Source organism: Cryptotermes secundus, unplaced genomic scaffold, assembly GCF_002891405.2.
Source record: "Cryptotermes secundus unplaced genomic scaffold, Csec_1.0 scaffold584, whole genome shotgun sequence".
NCBI classification, from domain to species: domain Eukaryota; kingdom Metazoa; phylum Arthropoda; class Insecta; order Blattodea; family Kalotermitidae; genus Cryptotermes; species Cryptotermes secundus.
The window spans coordinates 1,202,673-1,225,176 of NW_019735468.1; the positions used below are offsets into that span (position 1 = coordinate 1,202,673).

General features: G+C 39.9%; 2 protein-coding genes across 4 annotated transcripts; both read left to right on the forward strand.

The window, feature by feature from the left end:
• The first annotated feature begins 519 nt into the window (after positions 1-519).
• Positions 520-15,691, forward strand: LOC111869386. Of its 3 annotated transcripts, none has more exons than XM_023860882.1 (8): positions 520-593; positions 1,912-1,987; positions 4,786-4,847; positions 6,934-6,969; positions 7,877-8,000; positions 10,355-10,413; positions 13,620-13,831; positions 15,515-15,691. In XM_023860882.1, exons 1-7 carry the CDS (start codon positions 531-533, stop codon positions 13,785-13,787), a joined length of 588 nt encoding a protein of 195 aa, XP_023716650.1. In that variant the 5' UTR covers positions 520-530; the 3' UTR covers positions 13,788-13,831; positions 15,515-15,691. The 3 variants fall into 3 exon arrangements, with proteins under 3 accessions (XP_023716650.1, XP_023716651.1, XP_023716652.1); XM_023860883.1 differs by having other exon boundaries at positions 13,620-13,760; XM_023860884.1 differs by lacking the exon at positions 13,620-13,831.
• A 1,687-nt stretch (positions 15,692-17,378) lies between these two features.
• On the forward strand, positions 17,379-22,276 carry LOC111869394. Its single transcript, XM_023860897.2, has 6 exons — positions 17,379-17,435; positions 18,877-18,973; positions 19,098-19,198; positions 21,637-21,745; positions 21,942-22,006; positions 22,140-22,276. The coding sequence occupies exons 1-6, from the start codon at positions 17,385-17,387 to the stop codon at positions 22,179-22,181; spliced, it is 465 nt and encodes a 154-aa protein (XP_023716665.2). The 5' UTR covers positions 17,379-17,384; the 3' UTR covers positions 22,182-22,276.
• The last annotated feature ends 228 nt before the right edge of the window (positions 22,277-22,504 follow it).

Sequence of the window (22,504 nt, forward strand, 5' to 3'; positions counted from 1 at the left end):
ACGACTCAGTTGGGCCCAGTCGATAGAGAGATAGGGAGTAGTTCTATCGACTAGGCCCAACTGAGCAGGTTTTACCTGAAGACGGAGACCAATCCAGTCTTCGAAATGTTGTGTTTTGAAAAATAAACAGGGCGGATTTTAGATAGAGATAAGACCATGGATAATGTCCAAAAACATAATATTTGTGCCAAGTTCCGGAGGATGAGAGAATCTGCGCTCCTGGGAAACATGACCGCTGAGCTATTTCCATGTCCATTGTTACGTAAAAAAGAATTAATATGTTATATAAGTTTTCGGTAACGCTTGTAAGCCCTCCATGAAAGAGTCTCTTTCACAGGAAATGAACAAATTGAGGCATTCAGTCTATAATGACAACATTATTATAACTAATGAAATATAATAGAGTAACAGTTGAATGGAAATTGATAAAAATTACATCCGAAAGCATTGAAACAATCGATGCATGCAAGGTCAGGTTTCTCATATATAACGAGAAGTACCAGACAACACAATGACAATTGTCATTCAAAATGGCAATGTTCTGCTTCTTGGTGATCCTAGCGTCCTCTCAGCTCTTGATGCTGGTTAATGTGGTGAGTAAGCTACGAAATCAGGTTAAGTTCATATCGGTTTCAAGAAAGGAAACCCTGCTTCTTGGTGATCCTAGCGTCCTCTCAGCTCTTGATGCTGGTTAATGTGGTGAGTAAGCTACGAAATCAGGTTAAGTTCATATCGGTTTCAAGAAAGGAAACCCTGCTTCTTGGTGATCCTAGCGTCCTCTCAGCTCTTGATGCTGGTTAATGCGGTGAATAAGCTACGAAATCAGGTTAAGTTCATATCGGTTTCAAGAGAGGAAACGCTGCTTCTTGAAAAATGTCTTTAGGATATCATATTGCTGTCCACTTTTTAAATTAACTTATTAGCTCAATTTAGAAAAATGCTTCTTGAGAAGATAGCAGTCGCTTAGCTAGTGAACAAATTCTCCTCCTTTTAAGGAATCAAACGTTCACCACTGTCGTCACAAGACCCGCGAAATTGCAATTGAAACCTCGAACAATAAACTCAAAATTAACCCATACATTTTCTTTATTAAATGGTTTACTTATATTGGGGTATGAACATTCAGAACGATGATATGAAACCAGCTCCCTGTTAATATTACATACGACATCATATCCCTAAATATCCTAACCGTCTTAGCTGCTGATATGATTACAGGATCCAAGCGAAATAAATTGGAATTATATGAACAACAGGGAGCACGCGTAGTTGGTTGAGGCAAGAAGGTCGTGGGATCGTATCCTGATGAGGTCGTTGGATTTTTCAATTTACCTAATCATTCCAGCCGCACTATGGCCCTGGGGTCGGCTGAGCCTCTAACAGAAATGAGTACCAGGAATATTCTTGGGTGTAAAGGGCGGCCGGTGGGGGGGGGGCTGACAACCTTACCGCCATCTATGAGCCGATTGTCTAGAAAATATGGGAGCCTCAACATCTCACAACCCTATGGGCCTCCAAGGCCTGTTACAGGGATACCTTAACTTTTTGCTTTAATGTGAACGATATAAGACGTGAAGTCAGCAGACATTTCAGGAAGAAAAAGAGGGAATATGTGAAAGACAAAATTAATAAGCTAGCAACGAACAGTAAGAAAAAGAACATTAGAGACCTATATAGAGGAATAAATAAATTTAAGGATATACGAATATCACTACCACGTTTTAATTTCATTACAAAACTTAGAGGTGAAAAAAAATAGAGCACGCCTAGCTTCCATATTTTCGTAATGTTCACAGATAATGTTCAAGCTGAATTCCGAAGTTTCCCACCTGCTAAGTAGATATTAATTCATATTCGAGATTGAACAGATATATGAACTGTTTCATTCGTAACAGAATTCTTCATTTGCAGGTATCAGCGTCTGAAGGTCGGATCAACATGAGAGAGATTATGAACAAATGCAATGAGAGTAATCCTATAGACCCCGGTGAGTTGCAACTTACAAAACACATCGTAAGCTAAGAGGGCAGGTTACGACGACCGCGGTATCTCGTACGTTTAGGCATACTTACATACTTACTTACTTATGGAGCTGAGCCCTTCTTGATTCCTACCATTCTATGGAACCCGAAGGTTCATTATCATGTTCACAAGAGCCCTCCACTGGTCCCTATCCTGAGCCAGATCAATCCAATTCATATCATCCCATTCTATCTCTCTAATATCAATTTGAATATTGTTCACCCACCTACACCTTGGTCTACCCAGCAGTCTCTTTCTTTCTGGTTTTCCCACCAATATCCTACATGCATTCCTCTTCTCCTCCATTCGTGCTACATTCCCTGCCCACATCATCCTCCTTGACTTGATCATTCTATTTATACTTGGAGAAGAGTACAAGTTATGAAGCTCCTAATTATGCAGTTTTCTCCAACCTCCTGCCACTTCATCCCTCTTCAAACCAAATGTTCTCCTCAACACCCTGTTCTCAAACACCCTCAGTCTATGTTCCTCCCTTAATGTCGTTTAGACATCACGGTCGTAATTGCTTCTTAGGTTTCTTAACTGTGCTTCACTATGATCTGCTATATTTAATATATTCTGAGGATTAACGTGAAAATGGTGACAGCATTTGCGGGGAAGAGAGAGGTTGCGCCGTGTGTAAAGCTTGGAGGACCTGACCTAAACAGGAAAGAGTATTGTTACAGTCCTGCTGAGAAGAGGTTTCCTTGTTAACGGCATTATTTTTATTGAATACTTCTTCTTTAGTTGTATGATCTGTCAGTCTGCGAGGTGGAGTTCCATTCCCGGTTGCGGCAGAAATTTATCTCTTCTCAAGACCACACAGCCTCCTGCTCAATGGGTTATGCCATTCTGTCTCTGGAATAAAGGGGCCGGGGCGTGAATCTGAGCCTTCACCTCAATTTTGTGCAGAGGTTAAGAATTCCTGGGGCCATACCTCCACCCCCATACATCTTTATGGCGTCATTTTTAATTATGCACATATTCTCTTCAGATTAGGCTTAATTCTCTAGTAGTCCAATTTTTTCTTTTTGGCGCTACAGCCCCAATTTGAGCCTTGGCCTACCTCCATGAAACTCTGCGTTTCACTTCGGTTTAATACTCGTAGATATTAAATATTCGGTAAGACTCCTTGGGCCGGTGATCAGTTTGTCGCAAGGCTTCTACCTCTACATATACACTAAATGTCCATGCCCTGAGTGGGATTCTAACCCACGATCCCGGCTTCCGAGCGAGCGAAAGCAGTGCATGCCTTAGACCGCCCGACTACCGTGACCGGCTAGAGCCCATATCTCGTGCAGAATTCGAACACGCGATCCTAGTGTTGGAGCTGTCTAAGAACACGCGGTCACTCTTATAAATCAAAATTATAAAATAAATCGTGTAAGATTTAAGATGTTTTGAAAATGTGGCACAGTTCAGATATTTGGGAACAACGATAACAGATCGAAACCTTATTCAGGAGGAAATTAAGAGGCGATCGAACTCGCGTAATGCTTGCTACCATTCAGTCCAGAACCTTTTGTCTTCTCGTCTGTTGTCCAAAAACATAAAAATTAGAATGTACAAAACTATAATTTTGCCTGTGGTTCTGTATGGGTGTGAAACTTGGTCTCTGACATTAAGGGAGGAACATAGACTGAGGGTGTTTGAGAACAGGGTGTTGAGGAGAATATTTGGACCAAAGAATGAAATCACAGGAGGTTGAAGAAAACTGCATAATGACGGGCTTCATAACTTGTACTCTTCTGCAAGTATAATTAGAATGACAAAGTCAAGGAGGATGAGGTGGGCAGGTCATGTAGCACGAATGGGGGAGACGGGGAATGCATATAGGATATTGGTGGGAAAGCCAGAAGGAAAGAGACCACAGGGAAGACCAAGGTGTAGGTGGGTGGACAATATTAGAATGGATCTTAGAGAGATAGGATGGGATGGTATGGATTGGATTGATTTGGCTCAGGATAGGGACCAGTGGAGGGCTCTTGTGAACACGGTAATGAACCTTCGGGTTCCATAAAATGCTGGGACATTCCTGAGTAGCTGCAGAATTGGCGGCTCCTCAAGAAGGGCCCAGCTCCATGAGTAAGTAAGTAAGTAAGATATAAAGTACAGAAGCCATCTACTATGTTTAATAGACTGGGAGTACACCTGCTATTTTCCGTTCGTCAGAACTGATTTAAGGTAATTATCATTCGCTTAGATGACTCGATATCTCGATATTTACGGTCAGATTCTTCACTCGATGCAGAACGTAAAGATGTATTCCTCTTGTTTTCTCTGTTGTGTTGTCCCACGCAGGCAGGATTCTTGCGGTGGGCTGATCCCCGTCCGAGAATTCAATTTTTTTTTTTTAATTTTGCAGTAAGTGTAGGGTATAGACGAAGTCCTATGCATTTTTTCTCTCTTTCGTGAGGAATTAAAGGCTAAAATCCAGGTCCTATACAGAAAGCTTGCAATCACGGCACCCCATAACTGAAGTCACAAATAACATCTTAGTAGTACGCAAGTACTTCATTCTACTTATACCTATCATAATGATTCTGTCATGAGCCCTGCCTACCGAGGGACAATTATATCGGTGCTATAGATAGCGATCTTCAAATATGAATATTTTGAGGTATTCTCTACGTTATTAATTCGAATTCTGTGATATCATTTTACTAAGAACAAGAATTTTAATGAAAGACACGAGTATTAGGCCTATATTCTTACCGTTGTAGTGAAATTGCTCCTTTTTTGTAAATTCTGCTTTCGTTACAGAATTCTTGGAGCAGCTCAACGCGACTGGTAGTTTTTCCGATGAGAACTTCAGACCTGCCAAAGTGAGTATAAGTACACTTTAAGAAATAGGCTTAACTACACTTTATAGTATGTTGTTTATATTTTTATGAAGTTTATCAAGATGCATATAGAATGCTGATGTAATACACAGGCATTTTCTTTCTGTTGGGTTATTTCACAACTCCGTCAGTAGACGGGATTTGTAGCGTCAAAACATGCATGTAGTTAGGGGTCTGATTTTATGTGCTTGATATAAGAAATGTGCAGTTTCATTGTTTTATTGCGGATTATTTTTTAATCGCAGAATTCTGGGTTCTTTAACTAGTTACAATATGGGTGTTATATTTCTCCTGCTCCCACGAAAAAAAAAACAGTCTGAACAATTCGGGAAGTTTTTTAGAACAAAAATATAATTTTGTGAATATACAGATTTTCTAAATACTCACAAATCGGAGATTAAGACTTAAATGAAGAATACATTGAAGATTTTGGAATATGGCAAGACAGTTTTAGAGTATTCATGCGGGGGTGAGTCAGTAAATAGGTCACAATGGATATAAAACGTAAAACGTGTGATTCTAGAACCTGGAGAAAACATATAATTCTCGACATATCCTCCACCAACATTGATACATTTGTCATATCTCTTTACTGGCACGTCGAAACCTAGAGCGTAGAAGATTTTGACTGTTGTCTTAGCCACTTCCGCACCTCCATTTCAACCCCGCCTTAGGTGACAAACATTTTTCACTGTAAACAGAAAACTTTTTTTTTCACGAATACCCATTACACTGAGTCTTTTTGCCCATAAAAACGCACAACGAATCGATATTCTTCGGTGGTACACACTTCAAGGACGGTCACCATTTTGACTACTGAAAGCAGCCTCTAAACATGCGCATGCACGTCTTCTACCTAGACTTTCTTATTGAAAAATTCATGTATATACAAAAATGGCTAAGCAATGCCCATCTGGCCCATCTATCTAGACTGTCCTGAAGCCGGACTGTACTGCTACCTAGTGACACAAATTGTAAACCTATTACGTCCATTACAGCTGTTTCATTTCCGTTTGTGACGCATTTGTCGCCTCTCCCTCGTAGCTTTCAACTGAACTATTGTATGATTGGCGTGTTTCCTTTCTATGTTTCCATAAGTTATCATAAATTTATGTACCCATGTGACATGTGTCAGTGAACAAACCCACGACAGGCTTTGCGTATCACCCCATGCACACGAATACTTTCGTTTTCTACTAAGCCCTAGGCTGTTTATCAGAAAGCGATAGTTTTACGTTATACTACTGGTAAACAAACTCTACTGTATAAGCGTACATTGAAAACAGTTTTGAAGATTTTCATGAAACTTTACGCAAAGCCCATGTCATTGAAGGCCACTCCGATTTTATAAATTTGGCGTGGCTCTTCAAGTTCTAATAAATTTGTTAATGTTATATTTTAGCGTCCTGTTGCACTGATTTAAGTTCATGATTTGTTTAATCCGTCTTGCAGTGCGTACACTTATCTATCTTCTTCTCTCACTCTCACTACATGTTTCGGCATAAAAATGCCATCTTCAGGTGCTACTCAATTCACGTCAAACTAGTACATTGTATGCCTTGTCTTCACTTTAAAATAACTAAAATATATGTCCATCATATATATTGACAAATGTCAATCGTAAAAATATTAAAACTGTTCAGGATTCCCGATCGCTACGTCGTATCTTATTACGCCAGTCATGCTCATCCTACTCTGTTGGAGCTCTTCTTCCCTATCGTGTGTATTGTGTTTCTGTTGCGTCTTGTTCTCGCGACTGCGTGCGTTATGCTGTTGGGTCTGCTGGGTATGTGTGTGTGTNACAATGTACTAGTTTGACGTGAATTGAGTAGCACCTGAAGATGGCATTTTTATGCCGAAACATGTAGTGAGAGTGAGAGAAGAAGATAGATAATTGTACGCACTGCAAGACGGATTAAACAAATCTAATAAATTTTCTTCTTCGGACCCATACCTTACTTAGGTTGGGCCCCATCTCTACTACTAGTTAAGACTTCCCATAGAGTATTACGCGTTTGCTTTACTGTAGTGTAAAGTTATCATACCTCCCTAATTTGTTTGTTTCCAGTGCTTCATCCGCTGTATGTTCGTGGAAACTGGACTGGTAAGTGGCTTCTTAATAAGGGTGATTCTAAATTATCGTCGGGATTTCCTTTTATACACCACGGATTCACCGACAGTATTTTAGAATCACTCTCTATGCCTCAGGTGGCGTTACAACACACGGGAACTAAGCGGCCAGCGGGGGCATTTCAGGTTTGGAGGCAGCGCGTCTCACAGCCCCATTCTTTTGGCCTACTTCCCTTATTTTGATAAAAAAAATGAAAAAGCCGGCTTATGAGATCACCATGCTATCTGTGAATCCCCCTCTATCAACTTTTGAATGCCTGAACTATCATTAAGAAACTTTGTATGCACATCGTGGCGCCTGAGTCCGTCTCAACGGCTTCCTTCATAAATTCCTTCCATCAGTCTGTGTGCCCGTATGTAGATCCCCTTATCGTTGCTAGGCAATGGCTTGGTTAAAAATGTTACAGCCGGAACCAATATATATGCAACAGTAGAATAATTGACGGGCGCGTAATTTTCTCTGCGTTCCGTGTCGTATCAAAGAAAAGTAAGCGATTAGTTTTTCTCAGAACTTCTGGTTGTTTCATGCTGATCGAGAATACGTTCAAACTTTTCCTTTTTCATATCATAATTTGTAGTTATCTAAACATGTTACACGTCAATGCTAAGTAAACTGTATGACAGTACAGTTCATGGCACCCAAGACGGTTTGTAATGCAGTAGTGCCACTTATTTCGAGGAAGTTCTGAGAAACTTGGATTTCTGTTACCTGGGGGGGGGGCGGATGGCAGTGACGAAGGGATTAAATTTTACACGTGTAAGATTACACGTTTCTGCATTTAGTGGCCACAACCACTGTGCTCACAAATATCAACTTAAAATATTTATTAACACTCAGTATCAGAGAAATGAGCTGCTAACTGCCATATGATCTCCTGCAGATGGACTCTAACGGAACTTTGGTTTCGGCCAAGTTGAAGGAAGCTTTCGCTAAGTATGAAGGTCCTGTGGGCACCAAGGTCGCCGATCGGGAGATGTTCGTGGATGCTTGTATAGCGAAGGATGGTGAGTTCAGATCACTCTGTTATCTTTATCCAGTTGTTTCGTTACTTCCTTCTATCTTTCTTTCTTTCTTTCTTAATCTGCTCCTCTTGTACCTTGCGGTGTCGAGGTAAGTATATTTTATATTTCTCTTAATCTCAGACAGTCGGTAGGGCTCCTTGTACGGGGGATCGGCCCGTCGCAAGGCCGCTACCTAACACAAACAAAATAAACACATATACAAAGAAATATCCATGTATTGAGTCGAACCCACGACCCCAGAGTCCAAGCGAGAGAAGACAGTTCATGCCTTAGACCGCGTAGCCACTATGATCGGCTTTTTCCAGTTCTTACTTTTCTTAATTGGCGAATCATCTTCTTTGACTCTTAAGTTTTCTTTTCTCTCTAGACAGAACTGAAGATGAGCGGATCTGCTGCAGGCTCGGTAGCGTTACATTTACACAAGTTTCCTGGGCTTGCACGCACACAATAGGATGGGTTGGGAACTTCATGCAACATGAACTTACAAATATTAAATACGTACAGTTTTCTACTAACTGCTATGCTTATGTGGAGCCGGCATAACTCAGTTGGTATAGCGAGTGGTTTACGGACTGGATGACCAGATTTCGTTTCCCGACAGAGGAATGGAATTTTTTTCTTTTATTCATAGTGTCAAGATTGAATTTGGGACCCACCCAGAATCCTATCCTCTGGGCAAGGGGGCTTCACCCCCGGCGGTTAAGAGACAGATTTTTGAATCTGACCTCTAGAATCCATTTAGTGCTGGAGTTACAAATGTATCTCCACTCCCACATATGCCTTTTTGTCATAATATTACGTAATATAACATGTTGCGCGACTGAGAACCCCCCTCCACCCTCCTCTCCACGGTAACGTNGATGTTTATATGGGGACACGCGGTAGCGTAGTTGGTTGGGGCCCTATGCTACAAGCAGGAAGTTCGTGGGTTCGATTCCCGATGGGGGTCATTGTATTTTTCAATTAATCTGCTCCTTTCAGCCACGCTATGGTCCTGGTGTTGACTCAGTCTCTAACAGAATTAAGTATTAGGAATCTTCCTGGGGGTTATAAGGCGGCCAGTGCTTAAGGCTGGCAACCTCACAGATATCTGTGAGCAGGTTTTCTAGAAAATGTGGGAGCCTCGACGTCTCACATCTCTATGGGCCTCCATGGGCTGTTACAGCGATAGATTTACTTTTTTTTTGGTATTGCGAGTGAGATGTCGTTAGAAAGACGAAATTAAAGTAAAGCAACAGTTCATGTTCTGAGTACAGAACATCAGTTATAGGTTATATAAAACACCAGTCACACTGGACGGAACTGTTTTATGTTTTTATAATATAAATTACGTTTCACATACCATGCACGTACAACACTGTTCATCCCGGGCCTTTTCTATCTGTTTCACTCAAAATAACACGAGTAGTAGCTGAAGTCAGGTGTTCTGTAATGTCGTTGAAAAACTGGCAGCGTGGGTGAGATAGGAATGTAAGAAGAAAAACCATTGCGCCCTGATTGAAGCCGTCAGTCCGTGTATTTCCTGAAAGAAATGAACAGACCAAAAGAAAGCTTCGACTTGAATGGCCGAAGTCTACACTGATATTTGAACAAGGACATTTTGAAAAAAAAAAAAAGCAAGATGGCTGCATCATTATAGAGTACAGTGTGATAGCATATTCACTCATATGCCTATAACGTAACTTATCATTTCAAGGCGATTTCTCTTTGCCGCCGGATCTGGGCCGGGTTTGGACCTGTTATGAGGCTCATCCAGTCTTCTATATAGCGCGTACTGGACCGAGCTTCTCCGAGCGTTAAGCAGTGAAGACGTGAAATTGACTAATCTTGTTCTTCTACTTCGTAGGCAAAGACAATATTGAGTTATACCACTACCCCTCCATAAGTCTTCGTCACGTGGTACTTAATTAGGAAGAGAGACATCTTTACGTTTTTACCATTTCATTTCATAATTTTAGATATGAAACTATCTAAATTCCTTTACAAATCACTTATATTTTAGAACTAAACTGCTTATGACCACATCTGTATTCAGCTGAGTCTGATACTGGAACTGGCAGATTTAATACTCGCAAAAGAGAAACGAACCACAAGACACGGTTCTGAACCAACTCAATCAGATTTACTTCACAATAAGAAAGCAGTCTTCTGGGATTTGGCACCGTGTATATGTGGTGTTAACCGACGTTTCGGNCAATAGTTATTCCTTTTATAGTCATCATGATTATTGTAATTTTTATTATCATCATCATCTCTCTGTGACGCCTTGCTCATCTGTGCTTTTAGCTATATGTGTCTGTATGTAACTAAATGACAACGTTCCGCCATTTTTGCAGCTGACGTCACGTGCCAGTGCGAGAGGGCTTACCGGTTCTCCAAGTGCCTCATGACAGAGGTGAGATTGTCTTGATCGCATTTTCATGCACATTGCTGTAGAAATACATGACATATTTTACTCACCCCTCGCTCTGTTGTGCCTCCTTCACGACAGATGTCCATTGTTAGTGTTTGCTTTTTGCTCTCCTAAATCATTCTTTACATCTCCCAGAATTCTCAATGTGGACCAGCCTTTCCATTCTTCTCGTACCTCATTGATTGCTTCGTGAAGCTCCCACAGCCCTAAAAGTAATATCCAAATTTTACTAGTCCCTTAAAACCCCGATTTCAATATTTTGTAGTAAGAGAAAGTGGCCAACTATTGCCGAAAGTTGTCTTTTTGTATGGATATATGTAAGGCGTGTTTTAGTCTCTGCTTAGAAGGAAATGGTTCAGAATATGTTGAAAGTTGGGAGTTTTGATGTTCTGTTCTGAGGTTCTCTCCCCTCGGGTTAAAGTAATCGGAACTTGAAGCTGGCTACTCATGTCCGTCTAGTACAGAGGTTAAGGATGAATGGCGCTGTCCCATAACACTCCCATAAGTATTCGAGATGATGCTTGATGAAGCACTAGAACCACTATATCCTCTTTTATGCTTATAATGTGTATGCAAATATATATTTGTAATAATGCTTGGTTTTATGGGTCAATTTACTAATTAACTCAATGGACCGAAGTCCTTTTTGAGAAGCGAACAGTAGCTCAGCAATGCCAGAATTTCCTCGCCCTGTCCAGAGTCGGGGAAACAAACCCACGCCTAATTGCATTCCAGTCCGTTTCAGCACATTTCCATCCCAATCTAAGAATTCATATTCCAAGCAGACTTTTTGCTTTAGATTTTCACACCAAAATTCTCTATGCAATTCTCATCCCTTTCATGCGTGTTACTTCCCCGTATTTCTCCTTTATTTTTACCATCCTAATAATACCTGGCGAAGAGTACATATTATGAAGTTCCTCAGTATAAAATCATATCCATATTCCCGCTGCTTCCTTCCTCTTATATCCAAATATTCACCTCAGCAGTCCGTTCTCAAATTCCCCACTCTATGCTCTTTCGTTATTTTGATATGTCGCTTTCATTCACATAAAAACATCAGACAAAATTTTGACTCTGTATGTGTATGTTAATCCATGATATGTATACAGTTGCCGGCTTGTAGTGCACTCAATTTCACCTGTTACTTCACGACATGTTGCAGCAACATAGTGCCATCATCAGGTACCCTAATTACGCTAATATATTTCATTGCTTGCCTTTATAAAATTATTTAAAAAGTATTTAAAAAGTGCGTATTAGTCAACTATAATAAATTAACACACACTAAAACTTGTTAAGATTATTCATCTTATGTGTCATAATTAAAACTTGTGTGTGGTTCTTCCACTATGGGGGCCGTTTTTCTTATATTCTGTGTAAACCGTGTCTTGTGATGTGTGTTCCCTTCTTAGCTGCGAGTGTTGTAGCATAAAGGCAAGCAATGAAATACATTAGCGTAATTAGGGCACCTGATGATGGCACCATGTTGCCGAAACATGTCGTGAAGTAACAGGTGAAATTGAGTGCACTACAAGACGGCAACTGTATACATATCATGGATGCAAATCAGTGCAACAGGACGCTAAAATGCAACGCTGTGTATGTTAATATTTATAACTTAGATAGCTTACCGGAAGACAAATGGTTATAAATGTAGTGCTAGGAATTGAACCTGCTCTTATTTTCTTTATTATTCCAATTTATATATTTGTGTATCTTTCTCAGATATTTGTACTTTGCCTCATTTTCGAAGGATTAATTAACCACCTTTATGTTATGGCTTTGTCCTGAATTCAGGCGACGAGATACGAACATGTAGGCTTAATTCTTAAGAGTGGGTAAAACTGAGTCTCTTTGTACTGCGGACTCAGATGTGCCTATTGTACCAGTCTCTGGTGTTAGATAATGATGGAATATTGGTGGAATTATAATTGATAGGTGAAATAACTGTCCCTTTTCCGCCTTATCCACAACGATCCAGCATGGATTACCATGGAAATGAACCTGGGTCACTGTGGTAAGAAGCCGAGCTACGGCGCCTATAAGCCTTTTAGTTTTTGATAGCCTATAAGCCTCTTAGTTTTTGATAGCCTCTATGTCCTCATACAAACTCATACCAGCTGCCTACATACACAGCGGGTAACCTGTTTACAGTGGGGGGGGGGGAAGGGTATGTATAAGGCAGACACCACTCTTAATTCCTATGAAGCTCCTCATGCATCTGGGCCCTTCTTGAGAAGCTGCCAATTGTGCAGCTACTCAAGAATTTACCAGCATTCTGTAGAACCCGAAGGTTCGTTGCCGTGTTCACAAGAGCCATCTACTGGTCCCTATCCTGAGCCAGATCAATCTAATCCATACCATCTCATCCTATCCCCCGAAGATATATTTCAATATTGTGCCCCCATTTACGTCTTGGTCTTCCCAGTGGTTCTTTCCTTCTGGCTTTCCCAACAATATTCCATATAAATTCCTCTTCTCCCCATTCATACTACATGCCCTGTCCATCTCATCCTCCTTGACTTGATCATTCTAATTATACTTGGAGAAGAGTACAAATTATGAAGCTCCTCATTATGAAGTTTTCTCCAGCATTCTGTCACTTCATCTCTTTTGCCCAAATATTTTCCTCAGCACTATGTTCTCAAACACCCTCGGTTTATGTTCCTCCCTTAAAGTCAGAGACCAGATTTCACACCCATACAGAGCCACAGGCAAGAATATAGTTTTGTATGCATTCTTAAGCAACGTTAAGATAAAATTCTGTATAGTTAGATGCCTTTGACACGGTGAATTTCAAGACTGGGTCCAAATAATTTCGTGAAAACCCTCTTCCTACGTAGAACAAAAGGTTGACATTTTTCCTCCAAGTAAGAGAATGTGAAACAGCACTGTGGAATTTTAGTGCCAGTTCAGTTTTTGACGTGTTTACCAAATTTGTTTGTACTCAGGAACATATTCTGTTTAAAATGTGACGGATAGAATCAACCAAATTGAGATCAACCTATCAGGCTTAGAGGACAAATGCTTCGCTCGAACGCTCTGCTAAGTTAGCAGGACAGTTTGAGTACCACTCTCTGCCGAATGTAGCGTGGAACGATCTGTTTGTCAGAAGATACTGAAGTGCGGAGACTCAAGCACGTTAACCGATGAGAGAGATGAAGACAAGTACTGATGCTCCACAGCCGGAGATGTTCGGGCGGCTGGAGGAAGCGGACGCAGAAGGAGATGGCGACAGCACCATCCGGGATGCGATTACCGGCTTCCTGCGTGACATGGGTCAGACGGTGCTCACTGTTCTCAACATCCTGAACCAAATCCGGGAGGTGATCGCGTCCGCCTTTTCAGGGTGACAACCTCAGACATGCATTACCATGCCAAAATGGGTGACTTAGTGGTGAGACTGCTTTCCTTTTGAATGTTAGCAGATATGCAGTGTTGGTATGAAAGTTCTATGAAATGCTGTGTATTGTTAATACCCACAGCAAAGTCCAATATTTCAACCAAGGCTTTTATTTTATTTCTTTATTATTATTCTTAATGGGGTGAGACTGAGTCCACTTGGTACTGCAGCCACTGCTGGTCTATTGTAGCATCCTCAGATGATAGATGATGGTGATTCAATTGGTGGAATGAAGATTGGCAGGGGAAGCCGAAAAACTCGAAAGAAACCTGCCCCAAATGTCATTTATTGCCCACCACAAATCCCACATGACCTGACATGGGCTCGAACCCGGGCCGCCGCAGTGGAAAGCCAGCGGCTAACCGCTTGAGCTATGGCGCGGTCTCAGCCGAGGCTTTCTTCAAACAGACAATAGTTTAGTTACCAGAAATTTTCCCATTGGATACAGGTGGCTCTTGCCGGAGGTGAAACATTTGGAGTCTAATATAACCCATTTACCTCAGGACCTGCCGAATTAGAGAATGCGTGGATCTCAGTGTCGACCCCCATACATATTGCAGTCGTGGTGCCGTAGCACGGGGATATTTTATCGTTAAGTTGTGGTATACATATGTAGGGTGGAATCCTTAGACGGTATCGAAATATGTCACTACTTTCAAAATTATCCTTTTGATATGAAGGGTTCATGACACGCTGTTGCCTTTCTTTTTCTGAAGTTGAGGTTGATTTACTTAAAGCAAAGAATTGCACCAGTCTGAATTTATTATGGTTGCAGACGCTCTTGCCAAATTAACCTATTATAATGATCATTGCTACAGACTTTTATTCTATTATCATAGGTTTGTAACTGGTATCCTTCATGATGCCTAACGCATTCTCCAAGAGCACAGAATATGCATCTAGAACTGAAGAGCTGTGAGATGTGTCAGGCTGCGAGTTTCTCTCAAATTTAATCACGTTTATAATGGAATAGTTCAAACTGAAGACACTAGGAGTCCAAGAATGTTGTTTTGAAATTAGCACATTTTGGTATGGTAATGTATAATGTCCGGAAACTTACAAAAGCGGTAATTTGTTGACAAATTTGAAACAAATTAATCGTGATTTAATTTTTATAACATGAACTCACATTTTATTGTGGATCATATTACATACGACACCATTTCTCTACAATTTAAGAGTATTTCCTCCTTTTGAATTCATAAATTTTGAGAATGTAATGTAACAGTTATTTTAAGTTTTCACAGCACATATACATCCTATTGTGCAAGTCGAAAATGATTCAATCGGTATAATTGGAGCAAATAAATTTGTACATATTATCTTGAAGAAAACGTTTCAGAAAGTACAGTACAAACAAATTTGGTGTTGTCTCAAAATTATTTTTTAAGCTGGGTTAGTGTTAATAAATAGTGATCTGTAAATGTTTTGTGAATTTAATTTTAAAAGTTCTAGGCTCTAAAATAATACTATGACGAGCCCAATCAACTACACTCGAAAAATTATTGTCACTCAGATTGCTATGGTTACGACAGGAAATATTAATATTTTCAATAATCAAATATTAATTATGTATGTACGATAAGCTTTACAAATAAAAGGACCAGTGTGTATATACTTTAAACCCGTTAGACCTGTTGTTTTATTTCAATCGCTAAAATAATTTATTATTAACAGGAACTGAAATCAACAATGGGGAACTAGTGTATCAACCAACGAACGAACACTTCACTTCTGCACAGTCCGACAAGAGAAATTATCTCAGTATTACTACATGAAGGGCCCTTAATATGTAATTTAGTTTTATTATTCTGTCATCCCAATAATGAAAAATAAACACACTTTTAAAATTGAGATCTTGAATTGAATCACATTATGTTTTCTTTTTTTGAATTAAATTATGTATATTCAGGGCTGGTGTTTTATTGATCGTCGTCAGAAGCCCAAACTAATGACTTTATTATGGCCGATTCTTCATGTCTCTAGGAGACCTCTGAGCAAAATTAGGCAAAGTTTCCCGCCCAAGTAGTTTCCAGTGCCTCCGGTAGATGAANCCAAACTAGATAAAGGGCACTTTAACATAAATTCCGAAGATCTGTTACTGTATTTACAGAATCTTCCCAAACTTCTGAGCCAGTTCATACCCTATTTCCCTGAGACCAATATTCATATTTTCTATGCCCAAGTCTCCAATGTGCTTCTTCTACCTTTTAGGTTGACAGACCAAAATTTGTATGAATTTATAATTCCTTATAACGTATTACATGCTTCACCTATTTGATTCATCGGCATTTAATCGCCCTAAATTTATCAGATGAAGAGCATAAATTATAAACCTTCTCCTTATGTGATTTTCTTCATTCTCCTGTAACGTGTTCCTATACTCCCTGCAGCCAACCTAATAACATTTTTAGTTATGTAAAATGCCGTACACAGCGCTCTCTCTGACTTCAGGGGTAACTCTCCCCAAAAGATATAAAATAAAATGATTAAACTTGTTGTTTTTAAAAAGTAACTAATTTAACCATCACACAATTTTAATTCTCACCGACACCCTTGGCTGAGTGGTTAGAATTTTAACTTCATATTCGAAAGTTGTCCTTTAAAATATCGCCCCGGAAGCTGGGTATCTTGACAAGGATTGTACGTCATTTGTATCGTTTTCGACAGAAATTTCCAGACAGTACCTTCGAATGGGTCATAATAATTTTTCCAGTGCCTTCCTCATTCATTATTTATAATCATCCCACCTCTAGACGGTATATAGCATGTTCAGTTGAAAGGCGTTGTTAAATAATCCAAGAATCGATCGCTTTTATTATTACACCCTTCCAAATTGATGAAAAGAATGACAAAGCACTTGTTAACAATTACTTTATCACTGAGCATGTAAGGAGAGAGCAGCACAAAAACGCAAACAGGAACTTAACGTTTCTCGTGGTTTCTCTCAGTCCCACCAGACGAGTATAGAGACACTAACTCTAAATTAGGCAATGGCTTCTTCCTTTCACATCTATTTCAAATAATTATTTACGTGTGACCTAATTTTCGAAACTTAGATAAGTAAAACTGAGTAGGGAGGTTTGGTCTTACATTCAAATTTCATTCTTCAGAATGTTATAAAATAGATTTAATTTTGTTCGACTCTGTAATTCGTATAGGCTTCAGCAAAAAGAAAAACTTTGAGGTTCAACAGCCCAGTGCTTTCTCAAAAAAGTGATCATATCCCTTTGTTCCGGCTTGTTATCTTTTCCGGCCAGTAATTTTCATGAAGCTGCTGATAAGACGATTCTGCCTCTACAATTATAGAGCAGCTAGCAATAATCAGCTTGTTTTGTCAGCAAATAATGGTCAACTCCAATTATAAAACGTAAATGAACTTTTCATATTTAAAATTATATTTATTTTATATTACTTATCTAGTCGTTTATGTGAATAATTTGGTATAACTCCATTCAGATTATTTTCTTCCTGTGACATCATATATATATATATATAAATGTGTGGTTCATGTACGGGACTTCTTTCAGTTGCAGGGGGTTCCAACATGTCGCGGTTTATGTACTTTGCTTTCTTCATTACTCTACGAGTGGCCAATGTAAGTAGGTCGACACATAATTATTCTTGAACAGGTATGTCAATCTTAATATGTATATAAAGTCACGCACAGAACTTTCAATTAGGCAAGTAGCTGTATAGGCTTTGTACAAGAGTGGGAATACCAAAAGTGCGGCTTGATTGGACAGAAATAAAGGACTTCATAGCAGCATCAGCTATTTGGTGGTATTATCGTCTTGTTTTTAATGCAAAGTTAATATTTTATTCTCATAGAACTACGTCCATCTGTGGCCTAGTGGACAGACTTCCTGGCTACACATCCAGAGGTCCGGGTTGGTTCGATTCCCGGGGCTACCAGATTTTCTGAGAAGTAGTGGGTCTGGAACGGGGTCCACTCAGCCTCGTGAGGAAAATTGAGGAGCTGTGTCAAGGAAATAGCGGCTCCGGTCTAGAAAACCGAAATTAACGACTGTGGGGATTCGTTGCGCTGACCACGCGACGCTCTCTATCCGCTGAAGTGGGCACTAACTTCGCCGACAAGCGGCGGTAGCTCGGTGGGTATAGTTCGCTTTCGGACTAAAACCACGGAGTTTTACCTCATGATATTTAATCATAGCTGTTTCTAAACATCACTTGTAAAACATAACAAACAAAGCTGAAAATATTGCACTAAAAATTTATTACACGAAATAATGAAGGGCGTTTTATGAAATTTATTAACCGCACTAAGAAATCTAAATTATGAAATTCTTAGTATTTAAAGTCTCCCATGTCGAATTTTAATAAAATTCTTTCGAGTGGTTTACGGGACACACAATAAAGATCGGGATCCTTTCAAGGGTCGTTTAGCCAGTTTTTCAGTGGGGCAGCCATAAAATCTACAAAAAACTTGCATTTAAGTAGACTGCTTTTTTCATAGTCACCGCCGTGAAAGCCTCAAATCTTATTCAGGATATGTCAATAATTTTAACTCCTTTTAATATTTGGTACATTTCCTTATTTTTTCAGTTCCAATTTCTTTGAAAAAATCAAAAGGTGGGGAGATATGTATATGGCTCACCCTGTCAAGTTGACGTCCATGTATGATATATAAATTCTGAAAATACATATTATGTAAATTTCAGAATGTGGCAGTAATTTGACGAGAGTGTTCATCATTAAACAGCAATCGGGTCTACACACATCACATTTCTGTATCTGGAAACAAGTAGGAGTGAAAGAGAAAGAAGCACATGGTAGGAACATGCATCAAAATTAACCGAAAGAGGTCAGGATATCCAACTCATTCTATTCTGGACCCAACAAATTATACCAGATACAACCAAATTCGAACTCGGACCCATCGGTTGTCCAGCCCGTAGCCAGTCGCTTTCCCAGCATATGATGTTGTATAGCGTAAAAATAAAACAAATGTCTATATTTTGTTCTTAGCACCGATGTTTCTAATTGTAATGTGTAATACAGACATGTCCTATTGACAGGGAAAGACCATTTTCTCCGCGACGCCGACATCTTCCGATCCGAACAACGACCTGGCTGTGATCCGATTCTGTAACACAACCTCACCAATAAGTCTTGGTGAGTGATGATTTTCGAACGCCTGTCAATATTCAAAAGACAAGGCTGTAGGTCACATAAGTAGGTCAGCTTCTCACCACATATTTCGGGTTTAATCACACGTGTATTTTTGTCATTTTTGTAGAGTCTATGAACTTAGTACTGATTAACAGAAATCTGGCCGCTGTGGACAACGCCGACAGCTTCAAATGTTTCCTGTATTGTCTCTACAACAAGTACAACTGGGTGAGTGACATGAGTATTTATTACTGTTACAAGTGTGAGAAGGGTTTCTTACGAGATATACACGGTGTGTTCAGGATCCGTTAGGACTCATTTTATTTAAATTTTGCCCTGCAATGCCATCTATTGGCGAGATGTGGCGTTAAGATTCTTGAAGTTTCAGCTGTTGCTGCCTATAATTTCAAAGCGCAAGTATGGCTGCATCATGTGTTCTGACCTTGAATATAACAGTACTGTTCTGACGCTCGTCGGAAAATGGCGGTTGAACAGAGCCAACATCAAATTTTGTTTGAAGTTAGGAAAAACAGCCGGAGAAGCTTACGAAATGATGAAAAGTGTGTACGGTAGTGACTGTTTGAGTCGCTCGAACATTTTTCGATGGTATGCTGTATTTCGTGACGGCAGGGAGGACATTGAAGACGCTCCACGTGCGTCAAAGCCGAGAACAAGTCGCACTGAAGAAAATGTGAAAAAAGTGACCGAAATCCTTGCATCAGACAGATTTGTTTCTGCAAGACTCATCGAGGAGCTTTTGGGAATACCAAAAAGTACTGTGCATCAAATTTTGACCGAGGATTAGGGTAAACGGAAGGTCTGTGCGCAGTTTGTAAGGCACGCGCTGTCAGACGATGAAAACATGCCAGAGTGGAACACTGCAAAGACATGTTACGGTCGGCCCAAAGTGATACAAAATTTACAAAATCGATTGTTACTAGTGACAAGACATGGTGTTTTAAATATGAGCCTCCCACAAAGCGGCAGAGAGCAGCGTGGTTGAGCCCAAAGAAGCCGAAACCAAAGAAAGTGCGCATGCAAAAGAGTCGAGTAGAGACACTGCTAACCGTTTTCTTCGATTCCAAAGAAATCATTCACAAGGAATTTCTTCCAGAAGGTCAAACAGTGAATTCTGATTATCTCGGAGTCCTCAATCGTTTGTGGGCGAGAATTCTTTGAATTCGACCTGAATATCGAGAACAAGGTTCCTGGTCACTCCTCCACGAGAATGCCCCACCCCACAATTCGAAAATCGTGCACGATTCTTTGGCCAGAAAAGGGATCTCAGTCCTTGATCATCCTCCATATTCGCCAGATTTGGCTCCAGCAGATTTCTGGTTGTTCCCAAAAGTTAAGTTGGCGATGAAAGGAGAGCGTCACGACACCATCCAGGACATCCAAAGGGAATGTACCGCAGTTTTAAATGCGATTCCACAAAAGGAGTACAGTGACTGTTTTAGAAAACTTTTCAATCGATTCCAGCTATGTATTGATTCACAAGGAGATTATTTGGAATGAAAATAGTGAAATTTTGAAAATAATTCACGTTTTATATTTTTAATGAACACAGTCCTAACAGAACCTGGACACACTGTGTATGTTCCCATTTATGAATTACTTTGAATTCTCTAGATAATTAAAAGTTAGTTTTAGTTTTTAGTTTAGTTCCCTGGGGTGGGGCGAGATTGAGTCCACTTGGTACGGCGGCCACTAACTGGCCTATTGTACCAGCCCCGCATGAGAGATGGTGAGTGTGGAGCAGTCGGTGCAATGAGAATTGGAAGGGGAAATCGAAGTACTAGGAGAAAACCTGCCCCAGAGCCACTTTGTCCACCACAAATATCACATGACCTGATCTGGGTTCGAACACGGGCTGCCGTTGTTGGAAGCCGGCGGCTAACCGATTGAGCTATGTCACGGCCGTAAGTAAAAGCTGCTTCAGCTGTTCTTATTCCATGTCATCGAGGGAGATATGAATGTGAGTTTGAAATTGATGCTCCTCGGTTCATCTGTCCTACAGCTTGCTGTCCTGGCGCCATGTAACGATAGATTTACGCAGTGAACATTTGCAAACAGCGAAAGAGCTGTACAGTTCTAGCAATCATTGTATATTATTTGTACTCATTTTATTTAACCACGTTCTGGAGCAGGCTGATATAGCTGTAACCCTTTAAACTTGTATTCACGAGATGCTCCGTTCGAATCTGGACTTAGACACCGACTGTTCTGTCTGACGGTTTTCATTGTTTCCCTCTGACCCGCCAGGACAGTACCCCGAATAGACCACGACCGCTTCATTCCAAATTCCTTCAAATTCATCATTCATTAATCATTTTATTACCGGACATTCTACAGCCTCGATACTGAGAACGTTGCTGAATAACCTACCGAAAGTTGAGCGCAGATTAGGATAGTAGAATGTTTAGTGAATTATTGGAAAGACGTAGAAGAAACCGCCAGAAGCCTAGTTTGATATAGACATTGCCACGGAATTTACCGGGAGATTTTGAGGAAAACTGCACATTCAGGATAGCCGGTCCGCGAACCAATTATTACATCCAGAATATCTGGAATGTTACCCATTCGACCATAACGTTTGATGGGCAAATATACATTTATAAATATATATACAGGAATATGGAAAGTGTTTTCCCATTTACTGACAGATGGACGAGGACGGAGGATTTCTTCTGCGCAACATGAAGAGCTCCCTGGAAGTGACGAGGCTTGATGACCTCACCGCTGACTGGATCATTTTAAAGTGTTCCTCTGTTGGTGAGTTCCACTTTTCCACACCTCCGTCCCCAGGTACAGCCATCGACATAAATATTAGACACTTTCTGAGCGATTTCCTTGCTTAGAACCGCCCGTATTCATAGTTTTGCCATGACTGAGAAATGCTTTTAATTCTTGATGTCGATGACTTCATGATGAAATGAGATATTTATAAAACGGATTCACTTGTTCCCAGATTCTTCGAACAGGTGTGAGAGAGCCTTCAGATTTACTGAGTGTTTCTGGGATGAAACTACAGAGGTAAGAAGGAAATGATAATCATGATTTACTGACAATTTTGCACACTCTGTTTCGCTATACAGTTCCAAATATCTTTTCAGTGAATTATACATTTCAAATCAAACATAACGTATATTGTTTGCTATTATTGCAGTTTGCAGAAGAAGACAGTTCCTCCTTTTACAGAATACACTGACTGGTGTATCGTCCTTTGTATAGAGATATAACACAATTGTGAGATGACATAATTATTATTACAAATAAGATGAAACTTGTTTGTTGATGTAAAGTACCGATGGTCATTACATACTAAATGTAAAAATTAATATATTTAAACATATAATAAATTAATAATAAATAAATTATTAAACAAACATATATAGTAATTATGAACATTTGTTATCCAAAATACACCGCATCACATAACAACTTCACCTTTGTAGTTGATAAGTGTAAATGTCCATTGCTTTAAAAATGATTAGCTTATCATTAATCAGCGAGCAGAAGACACACTCATGT